We start from the raw sequence: 13,288 nt of genomic DNA on the forward strand, positions 1-13,288 counted from the left end.
TTCACCCCGTGTTTGGTTTTTTTTTTAAAGCTTCGTGTCACCCCCGGGTTTTCTGTCAGGGACCTTCGTTGAAAACGCGTTTCGCGCCTTTTTAAGGCGGTTTCGAGCGCGCAGTGCGTAAAACCGGAGCGTGTTTGATAGAATCACAGAATGTTGTGGGTTGGAAGGGACCTCTAGAGATCATCCAGCGCAGCCCCCTGCCAGAGCAGGATCCTCCAGGGCAGCCACACAGGAACGTGTCCAGGTGGGTTTTGAATGGCTCCAGAGCAGGAGACTTCACATCTGGGCAGCCTGTGCCAGGGCTCTGTCACCCTCACAGGGAACAAGTTTTTCCTCATGTTGAGACGGAACTTCCTGTGTTCCAACTTAAACCCATTATTCCTTGTTCTACTACTGGGCACCACTGAGAAGAGATTGTCCCCTTCCTCTAGACATATATAAATATCCCTTCAGGTGTTTATATACGTCTCCTTTCAAGGCTGAACAGCCCCAGTTCTCTCAGTTTCCTCACAGGAGAGGTGTTCAGGTCCCTTGATCATCCTCACAGCTCTCAGTGTTTACCTTCGGGGTGGTGGTGATGGGGCTGAGTAGCACTGGTGGTTCAAAACGTGCCTGTTTTCTAGGAAATCTTTGGCTCTAAAGTGCTGCGGCACTGGTAGAAAAACCCGCGAGGGGTCTTTGGCACAGCTGGGACAGCTCGTTGCAATTTGCCCCAGCAAGAAAGCTACAAAAAGTGGGCACCGTACAGGGTGCCAGCATCACCGTCATTTACTGGCATGGGTTTAAAATGCAGAACAAGTCTGGCCAAGGCACCGTACAGGGTGCCAGCATCACTGTCATTTACTGCCATGGGTTTAAAATGCAGAACAAGTCTGGCCAAGTGACGTTAAAGCAGAAGTTAAGGAGTTCCATACCAAACTGGGGGTGTTTGGAGCTGCACCATTTTTTAAAATCACAGCAGTCTTTCAGGTCTGTTTACAACTTAAATCACAGTCCTTAATTCTAAACTTAGTCCAGCTTAACCAATTAATTTGAAAGCGTCCTTCAGGATGTATTTTTTGCTCATTTTTAAGAGCAGAGATCAAAAAATCCTTCTCTTGCTGTTCCACCACAGACTTTTTTGTACACAACATGTACTGGCTTCTCTCTCCGCCCGCTAAAGATATGAACCACTTATAATGGCTTAGCTCTCTAATTTCAGTAAAACCATTTTAGTGAAAGGTGTTATGGAGAAGGGTGAGGCCTTTGCCTCTGTTGGAAGTTTACAAGATGCAAAGTGTGTCAAACAAGGTTTCTTATTTGTAATTGCAGAAGTTCTAAAAATGCCAAAGGTGAGATTTAATGCTGTGACTCTAGGAGCTCTATCTACACACTTAAGGTTTTGCCTTTATCTCCTTTGATATTTTGTCCTACTGAAAGTATTAAGCATCAAGGGACTGCCTAGCTCTACTGAGTGTTTAAAGACCACATGCAAGCATGTTGCTTACCTAAATGTTTTCTCTTGCTTGTTTTCCCAGCTTACCAGAGATCAAGATGAGTCTACGGAAGCAAACCCCTAGCGACTTTCTAAAACAAATCATTGGAAGGCCAGTTGTTGTAAAATTAAATTCTGGAGTCGATTACCGAGGTGAGTTCTCCATCTCTTTCTCACACTGAATAAGGTCATTGTTTGGGGAGGCTGGAACAGCTGCTTTGATTTTGAAAAGCAAAACAGCATGATCCAGAATCTTGGAGTATGTGAATATAGACCTCAGAATGGTAACATTAAAAAATAGAAAATCAACTCTGGAAAAACTGATGAAGGTTAATGATTAGATTAGAATTACTTACTGAATCATTAGTATCCTTGGTCACAGAGGGTTAGACTGGAGTCTTGGGATGATTCTTAGTTTCTAAACTGATATTTGTAAAGATTGGCTGAAATGGCCAGGCAGTCCCCTTCTCGGTGCTCTGATAGCAACCCTTGTTGGAACTACCTTTTTTCTTCACCTTCCTGTTCTCCAGCTCCTAGCATAGATCTTGGTCCAGAAAAACTTCAAAGAGCAAACAGTGCCATCATTAACAAGCCTACTCTTACTTGAGGGATGAAAGAATTATTTACCCTCTTGATTAAACAGCTGCCTGGACACATGTCAGATCAAGGCTCACAGAGCTACAGGAGACAGGAGAAAACTTAGCATGGCTTTTGCTTCTGTATGCCCAGTTTATTTTAACGTAGTCCAGCACTTTTATTCCAGAACTCTTCAGCCTATCTATATACCTTCTTGCACTCTGTGTAGGATTATAGGTTTTTAACCAGTAAATTAAATTTCTCTGTTCAGTGAAATGGCCTGGTCCTACTCGTGTTAGGTTAAGGCTGTCAAACTTGTCCAGATTTTTTAATAATATCCAAACTTAATCAAAACTGTCACATATCTCCTGTTACATACAACTTAAATGTTTTATTCTGGAATGTTTTGAACATTATGGTTCGGCTACAAATCACTGCTTCAGATAGGTTGAATTCAATTGGTTCAGCTTGGCACTTGTGAGAAGAGACTTGTTTGTGCTGTGACAAGAAGTCTTAGTAATGTGACAGTTTTAAATTGTTATTGATCACTGGCAGAGCAAGCAGTGCCACCTTATCCCTTCCGGTGGGGCTGCTGGCTTAACAACTTCACTGCTTCTCATTGGCCTTTGGCCTCTGTAAATTCTTTCTTGCAAGGGAATATAGCAAGAGCTCATTACAAGTCATTTAAAACAAACCGATATTTACCTAAATGTTCATGCAAGGCAGGGCCAAACTACCTTTGGTTTTTGGATGCACTTTCCATTTTCTTTGAGAACACTGGTACCTTCTGCTTGGTAACATTCATTTGTAAGTGCTGTCCATCAACTGCTCAGCTTTCCTCTCAAAAAAACTAGTTTAACATGCATACAGTCAGACCTAGCAGGAATAGAGCCATAGTTCCTTTTAACACCCTTACTGTTTACTGGATTTTTTTCCACCTCCCTTCTTTATTTCCCTCTGCTCTCCTGCCTTCCCACTTGATGTGATCCTGCAGTTAAAAACCTGTTCTCATTTGAAAAACATGCACTCAGTTTGTTTTCTGAGGGTAATTTGGCCAGCATTTGTAAAACCCAAACAATAAAAAAGCCAGCATTTCAGCATTTCTTGCAAATCCACATAGATTCTTCCTCTAGGCTGTGTTGCTAATTTTATGACTGTACCTCCACCCTCCGAGCTGCCAAACGCACAAACGTGGCCTAATACAAGTGTTGATGTTTAACTGTAAAAATGTCTTGATTTGCTGCCAAGTGCTAAACATGTCTAAGGGAAGAAGCCCTGGGAAAGTAAATTAATACATATGATTTCTATGCATAGAGATACATATGTACATTAAAACATCTCTACATATAGATAAAACAGGTAAAATACTAGGCACCATAAGCAGTGACAATATTTAATGTCGTGGCCTAGGAGTAAACACACAAAAAATGGAGGAAGAGCATTAAACAACCATGAGTGCACTCTAGGAACAGATGAGTTTGCAAATACAACATTTGTGACATACCGAGTGGTAACTTAGCAAAGTCCACACCATCCAATTTTAATTTTGGACACACATTTTGTTTTCTATTAGTATGTGAAGTACTCAGGATTAACAGAGTGAAAACCAGTTCTGACTCTTGGTTTGGGTTTTCTGGTGCAGTTAGTAACAGTTTGTGAGCAGTCAGTTTTTCCTATTTGTGTGGAAACAGAGGAAAAAAGAGAAACATCAAGGAAAATCTCAAGCCACTACAAGTTGGCAGGAAAACTTGAATATTTTATGGAAGATATTACAGTAACACTTCTGAAAAATGAGAACATGTCCTAGAGGAGGATTCTCAGACTGGAGTTTTCCCTCCCTCATCAAGTACAGGCAAAACACTATGTTTCAAGTTATAATGCCAGGTAAATAAACGATGTTTTTCAAACAGAGGGGGAAAAAAAAGTATTGTAGTACTATTGTCCCTGTGTGCAAGAGTGAAGTCAGGGAAACACTCATGCAAAATGGAGAGTAATACAGTTTTTTACAAGTTGTTTTATGTGCACAATTAACAACTCGGATTATGTTCTCTGAGCAATTCTTTATGTCTGTTAATCCCCACATTCATTTCATTCATTCATCAGGTGAGGTATATTTGAGGATGGCCATGGTTCTGATCTTAAGGGTGGGTGTAGGTGCAGAGGAGTGATTTTAAATGAAAAGTGCCATTATGCTGCCAGCACATAGGAAGTACTGTGTGAACAAGGTACAGCCTTCAGCAGGGGCTGAGAGAAGTGAGAACGTAAATACTTGTCTAAAATCAGTGCTACTCAAATGCGTATTTTCCAGATCAAAATAACATCTAATATTTCTAATGGCAGAGATTTTTTTTTCCTTGAATTGCATTAAACAACATATTTCATTTCTGTGGGAAGATTTCACTGTCGTTTGAAAATGTTTTGCCTGTTGAAAATGATGTAGAATTTTGTTTACATCAAAACAGAGACTTGCAGACAGTGTTCTAGATCTGTAAGCATGAAGATAAAGATGAAAAAGTGTGTACGGTGTCCTGTGTTAAAAGGGTTTTGAGCTATAGCCTTCAAAAGTTTTGATGAAAACTCAATTTAGCTAGCCTTGACCTTAGGTCATCCGGTTACACTTGAAGTCACAAGTTCTTTTCAGGTGTGTGGCTTAAAGCACAGGTGAGAAGGGACAACTTCAACTTTCAAAGTGGAAATGTTCTTAAAGTCCCACACATGCACTCTTACATCAATTGCTGCTTGAGTGCCTGGGGTTCCTCACTTCCAGCTTAATTCTGTGAAGAATACTCTCATCTACTGACCTGGCCAAGCTTGGGCTTTCAGTTTGTTACAACATGCAGGTTTCAGTACTATTCAAACACAATGCCTTTTTGTTTCTTTTAAAATAAGTTTAAGCTGATTCACTTCTAAACCATCACCATCTTCAGGTGTCCTGGCTTGCCTGGATGGCTATATGAATATAGCTCTGGAACAGACCGAAGAATATGTAAACGGACAATTAAAGAACAAATACGGGGATGCATTTATCCGAGGAAATAATGGTAACTCCTCCTTATGTTATTGTGCTTTGTACTTGCTTCTGAATTTGACGAGTGTCCGAGATGTAAGCAAGCTGCCTCCGTTAGTTTTAGACTTTCTTGGAAGCCTTATAATATTTACTTTTTAAAGTTTCGCTTTTCAGTGTCTGTGCTTTTCTGCTTTCCTGTGGCTCTTTTTGCCTCTGAGCTTGAAGTACATTTCAAGAAGCATGCTCTTTTGTAGCTTATTTTCTGTCATTTGACAGATTTACTCTTTCGCACTTGCTGCCTGCTTAGATGGCCTCTGCTCTGTAGAAGTTTGTGTTTTCCTAAGCAAACTACTCTATAAATTTATGATACAGTGTTGATATTGATGACACGAATACCATCTTATGATGCAATTTTCCAGACCTGAATAATACTGTTCATTAGTACTGAAGGCTCTTTTCATCTTAATGAGTAAAGGTTTTACCACCAGTCAAGAAAAATCACTTGTGTCTTACTGTTGAGCCTTTCAACATTCCAGGGCAGTAGGTGGATTTGAGTGCACTTCAAGGACAATTCCAGGCTCCTGAAATGACTCTGTTATCAGTGAGGCTGTAAATATGAGGACATACCAGGGAGAATAATATCTAAAAATAGAAGAGGTACACAAGTCAGATGTGAAGAGAAGGTAAATGAAGTGGAGTTTGACTAAATTACTTGGGGAAAAAACCAGAAGACAGTGAAGAGGAAGGGAATCAAAATAATGAACTGAATCCCGTGTTACAAAAAGAATGTGTCACCAGTGCGAAAGAGTGCTGTAGGAAGAGGAATAATCTTTGAGTGAGGCCAAATGATTTTTGCAAAGACTTTGGATCATTGTGCTAAGGAGTGCAGTGACATTGCAGCTGAAGAATCAATTATGGAAGTAAGAAGCTATTATAAAAATTAAAAACAAATGGATGAGAGGCAGGAGGCTCAAGAAGAGGCTGAGCAGAGAACCTGAGACTTCCCAGGTTTAGAAGCACAGTGCAGTTTCATGTTGTGCCTGGATCCGTTCTGCGGATATCACCAGCCACAGAGGTGGGAAGATCTCTGCTGCTTCATAGATAATAGTTTTGCTTAAAGTGCTTGCAATTTCCAGCTTTTGTTGAAAGATCATAGCATCAGTGTCTGACACCTGTAACTCTGCTGCTTGGAAACCCTCACATGCCCCCCTCAGTAATGCTGCAGGGTGTCTGGCTTTATTCTCTCTCTGTTCAGCCTGCATCTGCTGGAGTGTAGTTTGCCTAGGAATATAATAAGTGCTAAACCTACATAATACATAGTGTGTAAATTTGACAGGATTTCTTGAAACCTGGACTTAAAAGTTTCCTGACTTTGTTCATGCTGAACAAAATTCATTACACTGTTGTTTTAAATAAATAGGCTTCTGCACATTATTTACCAGGGCCCTCTTACAAGCATCTCTGTTTTTTTTCCACAGTATTGTACATAAGTACGCAGAAGAGGAGGATGTGAAGATGCCAGGAGGCTGTTTTGTACTGGTGAACCTCTTCCAAGTGATGAGCCCTATTTGTTTTGTAGTTAGTAATACACAGGTGAAACACAAAAGTGTTTAAATATTTTTTTTAAATAAATGTAAACCAGTGTAAACTTTCTGAATGTTTTTGTTTCAAAGCATTGGTTTCTCCCACTGTACAGAAAAAAATAAAATAAAAAGTATGTAATAGTGCTGCAAGACTAATTCAAAGCAGCAGCTTGTTTAATTGTGCGAACAGTATGGAAATACTTTTTGGAAGGTAAGCAGGCACAGAGTAAGTGCAAATCACAGCCTTGTATTGACAGCAAAACAATAGTTTAACTGATTTTGGGAAGGGAAATGCTAATATTTTGATCATGATGACCAGTCCTTTTAAGAAAACACAAGGTCAGTTTTAAATGCCAATCTAATAAGAGCCATCAGATAAAGAATTCAGCTGTGCAAAAAAAACCCAAACACCCACCCACAACTTGTCACTGTTAAATCCACAATTCAATTCAACTGATGAGGGTGCGGAAAGAATTGAATCAAACAGAAGAAAAGCCCTAAGGGCGAAAAGAAAGCTCTGCACCACTTGAGGATGTCAGTCACACAGGTGAAAAGCTCTCCAGATGCCAGCACAGCCAGGAGTTGCTTCACCTGCCATTGTATCCCCCACCCTACCTCAGCTTGCAGTTACCTTTTTTCCTGCATCACCACTGAACTTTTTCAATAAAAAAATTTTAACGTATCTAAAGGTACTTCTGACAAGAGACTAGGAATCTAAAAGCTTTTGTAAACATGCCTTATGTACCCTCTTCAGACAGTTCAGTTTTTCTCCCATTTAGTTGCCCCCAACCTTGCACCATCTCTATATTCTCTTCACATGCTGTCCAGAAAGGAGAACAAATAGATTAAAAGCTTGTAGCATGGGCTGTGTGTTAGGAGGAGGAACATCTGTGCAGGCAACAGAGACAGAAATTGTTTGTTTACATCTTGCAACAATGCTCCCAGATAATCAATGACCCATGAGTGAATCTAGCTCAGTTTTACGCTTACACCAATTTATAAAATAACTTCTCTCCTTATACATGCAGTCAGCTAAGAAAAACTTAAGTTCTAAGGTGAGGCATCCCCCTACATACTTATGTAAACATTGATATAGAACCGCGTGTTTCACAAACTCTTGATGGTTGAAAATGACAGCCTAATTTAAAAGATTGTTATCCCATTAGGCGATACAAATACACTTTTAGAAATGCAATATATCTTCACACACACAAAACTGTTAGATATTGGTATTCATGGTACCTCATTTACTACATTTGCCACAGTACCTGCGTATAAAATGGTCTTCCTTGTGAATCAAGCTCATCTAGATCAGGATTGAAAATGAAACATTCCTTGAGCAACTTAACTTACAAATTTATCTTAGAAGAATGTGCCCAAAATTAAGTAATCCAAAACTAATAAACAACAATTCATTGAATTTCAAAGACTAAAGCTGCAGTCACATATAATAGTACTTTCAGGCAAGGAGCTTACTTCATTAAACCAAGGCCATTCAACCACTATCCTACCGCACCCCCTTCCAGTCCACAGACAGACTCTAGGAGAGCAGTAACTCTGGATTTACTACATCACCACATCCAGTCTTAAGTTTCTTGCACCTGAAAAGCCAAACTAAGCCACATCTCCTTAAACAAAAGCCTGGCTGGGAGCAGCAGCACAGCATATCCTGCAGCAACTAGAGAAAGCGAGTCTGGAAGAGGAAGAAGGTGGTAAATACTCACTGTGTGGTGCAACAACCAGGAGCCAGGTCACACCTAAGGGCTGCAATGCCCTGAACTGCCCCTCTATAAAGGAGCCGAGCATGCTGGGCAAGTCTTGCTTTAAAGGTATACACCGATGACCACTCAGTTGCACAATTAGTTGCCACCTAGTTCCTTGTTCAAAGGGAGTCTAACACAAAGACTCTGAACATGATTTATCTGATTTCTATCTTTTGCATGATGTTACAGTGACAAAACAACTACCCAGAGCCCTTCTGGGTGTGACTTGCCCAGCTCTGAAAACCACTTGTGCCCCTCAGCTGCACGGTTCAGCTGCATTGTTCATGGTAATCAAGAAAGTGTTTGCAAAGCAATGGCCTTCAGATGTTTTTTTGCCTGATGGTACCAAAGCCACGCCTGACCTTTGATATGCCAATTTATGCCCGTGGCCGACTTCAGGACCATGTCAGTTTTGAAAGCAAGCAGCTGGTGGAGCTAGCAGTTTCAAAGTCTCAGATCCTTGTCCCAAACTGTTCTCCAAGGCTGAGAAATAGGCCAGGAGGCTTTTCCTGAGCTGCTCTATTGATCCTGACCTTTGAACATTTAGGAGAAGCCAGAGATCCACTGGGCTGCAAAGACCCCTTGGCTGCGGGACATCTTCACCAGCTCATCGTAATGGTGGAGCTCACAAGCAGCTCCCACTCAGTACTGCAATTGCACCACCTGCCTGACCTTGCCTTTATCAACAGAGCAGCAACAAGTTCTCATGAGAACAGCCTTTATAAAGGAGGTTGTTTTCTTGTTAGGAAATTCTAAAGTAGCTGAAGTGATGAAAGGAGGGAGCTGCTCTCTACGGATGGGCTTGCATCTGCTCTGTGCAGCACACCATGGGAAAAATTAATCTGGGCTCCATCCAATGCCATGTGAATGTGACATGGCCGGTGTCTGAAGGGATGTACAATTCACTTGCTGTCTGTATTACTTGTCTTTGTCTTATTCCGTTTTATTAAAGCAGTCATCAAACTAGTTGTTGCTGGGTCTTTCTTATCTGAGATCCAGAAAGAGCTCCACACCGTCTCTCTCTCCTCAACCCCCTCCTCCAGTGCAGAACAGCTGTCTAGGTTGCAGTAGTGACCAAATAGAGAGTTGGTTTAGGGATTTTTTTAGGCTGAACTTGTAAGAAAAGGGAGCTCACGTTACATGTTAGGTGTTGTGTGCGTGTTTATGTGTCAGTTAATTCTCAGCAGTAACATTTGAATCCGCTTGTCACATTCTAGTATGTGTGAAGAATAGTCAACTGGATCGAAATGGCAGGATCTACTGGTACTTCTGCCAACTTCCTGCCTAAATAGACATCAGAGAAACAGCCTTTTTTCCCTGGTCTCCTCAAACATACAGCCACAGACATGCTCAGGTCACCCCTGAGATGCCAGTTAGCAGGTATTGTTCTCCATTTTGCCGGTGGGACTATCATGGATTTTTACTGCTCTCCTACTGTGGGTTTTTAACTGCTCTTCTTGTGGTTGGCCACAGCTCTTTGTTTTAAAGACGACCGGAAGTATTCTTAAATGAGATGGTACTGCCGGCTTTGTTGGTTTAATGATTAATTCCCTGTGGTCTGGACTCAACTAACTGTTGCTACCTTCGAGCTCTCTGCTTGGTCAGCCTGCCCACTCTTCTCTAACCACTCCCAAACTTTGTTCCCAGGACTCAGGCCACTAGCTGGCCGGGAAGGACTTCTAACTCATTATAGCCTTTTTATGTTGCAGAAGCAAAGTATTTCTCAACCTGCCAATGAAGCAACCAGCTTGCTTGAGTGTCAGCTCTGAGTTACTTGCATCTGTGCCCGTATTACATGCTGATCACCACTGCACTTACTCCACATCTGCTGCCCTTGTTGTGCCCCAGCGACGTGGAGATGTAGAAGCAATCTACAAGAAGGAGAAAGTTTCTGCATCAAGGAGCCAGGAATGTTACTTTTTTAATAATCCTTTGAAATTTCAAGTTGTATGGTTTATAGTATATCTTAATTATCAAGCTATTAGAGGGCATGCACAGTTTTCCGTAGAGCTATTTTAAAGTATCAACTGCGGGTGTGTTTTTTTTTTTTTCTTCTACAAATCCACTACACGAATGCTGCTGAGAAAACAATAGGCAGGGTGTAAGTTGTCTTATGTCCCCTTCTCCTTGCCAGCTTCCTGCTAGCAAAGAAATTTATGACGGGAAAAAGGCAAACCTCTCTCCAGTGACAGCAGTGCCACGTGGTCTTTTTGTCTCTGTCTGGGCCTCATTGTCAGAGTGATACGGAGAGCCTGGCTGAGCTCAAGTGACTCCAGCAGGTCAAAGCTCTGGCCAGAGAAGGCTGAGGCAATGCTGCCCTGGTGGGTGATGCAACCAGGGGCTATGGAAAGGGCTGTATTTCTTATTGGAAACATCTGCCTGTCACTTGGCACCTGACCGTGCAGTTCAAGGCTGCTGGTGAGTGTCTCAGTAATGACCGTGACAGGATTTTTCCATCTCTAAGGAGGAGATGGTTGTGACACTCTGCTTGAGCACGGCTTTGAAGCCACCAAATTCTTCTGTTTGAGAGCAGGCAGCAAGGATGAATGCTGCAGTAAGGCTGTAATTCAGATTAGCCCAGCAATTAATGCTCCGACCAGGCAGCACCGTGCAGCTCTGCTGACTGGTGCCACTAAACCTCTGTACAGCCTTCCCTCCCAGCCCCTGCGCTCCTGCCCAGAGACTGTCAGCAGCTTCAGGAGCAAGTGCTTTTCCCTCTTTTTCAGGGGGAAGCCAGTGGAGAAATTGTCCTCTCTGGGGCTGACATAGTGAAAATATATGCCAATGCATGGCAGCCGCTGAAGAAGATCATGTGATGCTGTAACACCATGCTGGGATGCAAAGACTTACTTTTACTTACACTTACCTAGATTACTGTTTTCAGATCCAGTCACTGTGCCAGAGCGGCTGCGATGTGTTTGGCATTTTCCCTGCAGATTGTCAGAGGTCTGGAGCTGCTGTGTTATTACACTGGAATTATAAGCAAGGGATAGTTTGGCTTGGGAATAAGTTAGTAAGCAAAACCTGTAAGAGACCAGCTGGTTTCAGGAAAGGATTAGTCATTAATATAACATAAAGGTACTCTCTTTTGTATATAAAGTGTGGGCAATTACAAATTAGAACAGAAGCAATAATTTAAAACTCTTTCTCCCTTCCCCTGAACTACTCTCTTCTTCCACTGACGAAAGAGAACTTGCATTATATCTTGAAATTCCCTGACTATAAGGCCTCTTTCAAATGCAGAGAAGAGCAGGTTGCTGAGAACCCAGTACCACCAGTTCCCGTACTTTCAAACTGGTTTAACAGCTAAGAACTGGGCCATCAGCAGCAGCGCCTCAGCACCAGCCCAGCATCTCGTTTCACTTCCAAAGGACAGGCTGTAGAACAGGCTGATGGGAACAGCTCTAATATGTGGGGCATCTGCAAGCCTGCTTCCAGTTTTTGGGGGCCACCCTGAGCATATGCCCACTCTGGACAGACTCCCACACTGCTCAGATCCCAAGCAAGATCAAATATAGCCACCACTGGACACAAAAGGCAGTGGTGTCACCTATGTGCTGGTGCATCTCGTTAGCCATGGAAGAGGACAGAGCTTTGTGATGTCCTGCAGCGAGAGTGGCCCAAGCACCCTCCTGAACTCATTGAGCCATCAGACAGGCATTTATTCAAGGAAGAGGAGGACTAAAGGGCACCAAGCTCTTTTTTGCCTCTCTGTCTTTAATCACTTTCTTGTACCACAGGGCCAGCCCCATGGGACATCTGACACTGCCTCTTAAGGGTCTGCTGGCTGAAGAAAAGCCGGCCAGCTTATGGAGTTGTTACTCCATTTCTCTAGCCCTACTCAGGCCTGCAAGCTGCCAGCAGTTTGTTCACTATCTCCTGATGGTAGCTCTAATGATGACAAGAAATTGGACCCTGACTTCCATCTGTTGCGAGCAAGAGCGCTCTGGCAGGGAGCAGGACAAGTCTGGTGACAGCGGTCAGGGTCATCTGAGAGTCCTGATCATCAGAGCAATCTGCAGCGAGGAGCTCGATCCAAGGGGCAGCTGGGAAGCCCAGGGAGAGGATCGGTTCCGCAGCCAGACACCGTCACAGCTGCAGTGTAGCTCGGACAAGGAGCAGAGGTGACAGCCTGGATTAAATGCAGCTCCTGTGCCAGGGAACACTCACACAGACCAAATCTTTATTCCCATGTGCTGGTTCTGTGAGGTGTTGATGGCTCTTCCTGGCAGGGCTGGCCTGTGGGGTGCATCTTCCCAGCCTTTCTAGCAAAAGTCTTCTTTTACTGCCAAAATAACTCTCATGTAAGTGTGAGAGACAAGGGCACACTGCTTGGGTGTCACAAAAGAGAGGGAGCTGATGTGGCTTTGCTTTGCAAAGTTTGAGCGTGAAAGGGGGGGAGTGTGGGGAGGGCAACAGGGCAAGCAAGAGTGATTCCTCTGCACCTCTGCAAAGGACTCCCAGGGTGTCCCACACAAACCCCACGGCTTGCTGCTGCTCCCCCTGCTAGTTGCCTTTGTTTTCACTACAGAAGCCTGGAGAGTCAAAAAAAAAAAAAAGAAAAAGTGGGTGGGATGTGAAGAAAACTAATATGATTAAGGCAGGATTTGGGCGCTGGCAGAGAGCTGCCGTAGGTGGTGGATATTAGCAGTAACAGCTGCTGCGCTTCCCATTAGAGGAGAAAGGGAAGAAGGTCCCTTAAAGGATGAATCTCTGGCAGGCTGGGAGGGCAGTGGCGGCAGCGAGACGTGTACTTGTCCCGAGGTAAGTGACCGCGGGACCGAGAGCCCCAGCCTGAGGAGCCCTGGGGAGCACGGCCTTGTCCCCGGGTGGTGAGGGGCACAGGCGGGTGAGTGACTGCAGGAGGGATGGGAAAAGATGGCTC

At 43.2% G+C, this 13,288-nt stretch overlaps 1 protein-coding gene across 1 annotated transcript; it reads left to right on the forward strand.

Moving 5' to 3' along the window:
• The first annotated feature begins 1,491 nt into the window (after window positions 1–1,491).
• LSM6 (LSM6 homolog, U6 small nuclear RNA associated (S. cerevisiae)) lies at window positions 1,492–6,796 on the forward strand. Its single transcript, XM_009868659.1, has 3 exons — window positions 1,492–1,627; window positions 4,978–5,091; window positions 6,536–6,796. The coding sequence occupies exons 1-3, from the start codon at window positions 1,492–1,494 to the stop codon at window positions 6,568–6,570; spliced, it is 285 nt and encodes a 94-aa protein (XP_009866961.1). The 3' UTR covers window positions 6,571–6,796.
• The last annotated feature ends 6,492 nt before the right edge of the window (window positions 6,797–13,288 follow it).

This window comes from Apaloderma vittatum, unplaced genomic scaffold (assembly GCF_000703405.1).
Source record: "Apaloderma vittatum isolate BGI_N311 unplaced genomic scaffold, ASM70340v1 scaffold6414, whole genome shotgun sequence".
Taxonomy (NCBI): Eukaryota; Metazoa; Chordata; class Aves; order Trogoniformes; family Trogonidae; genus Apaloderma; species Apaloderma vittatum.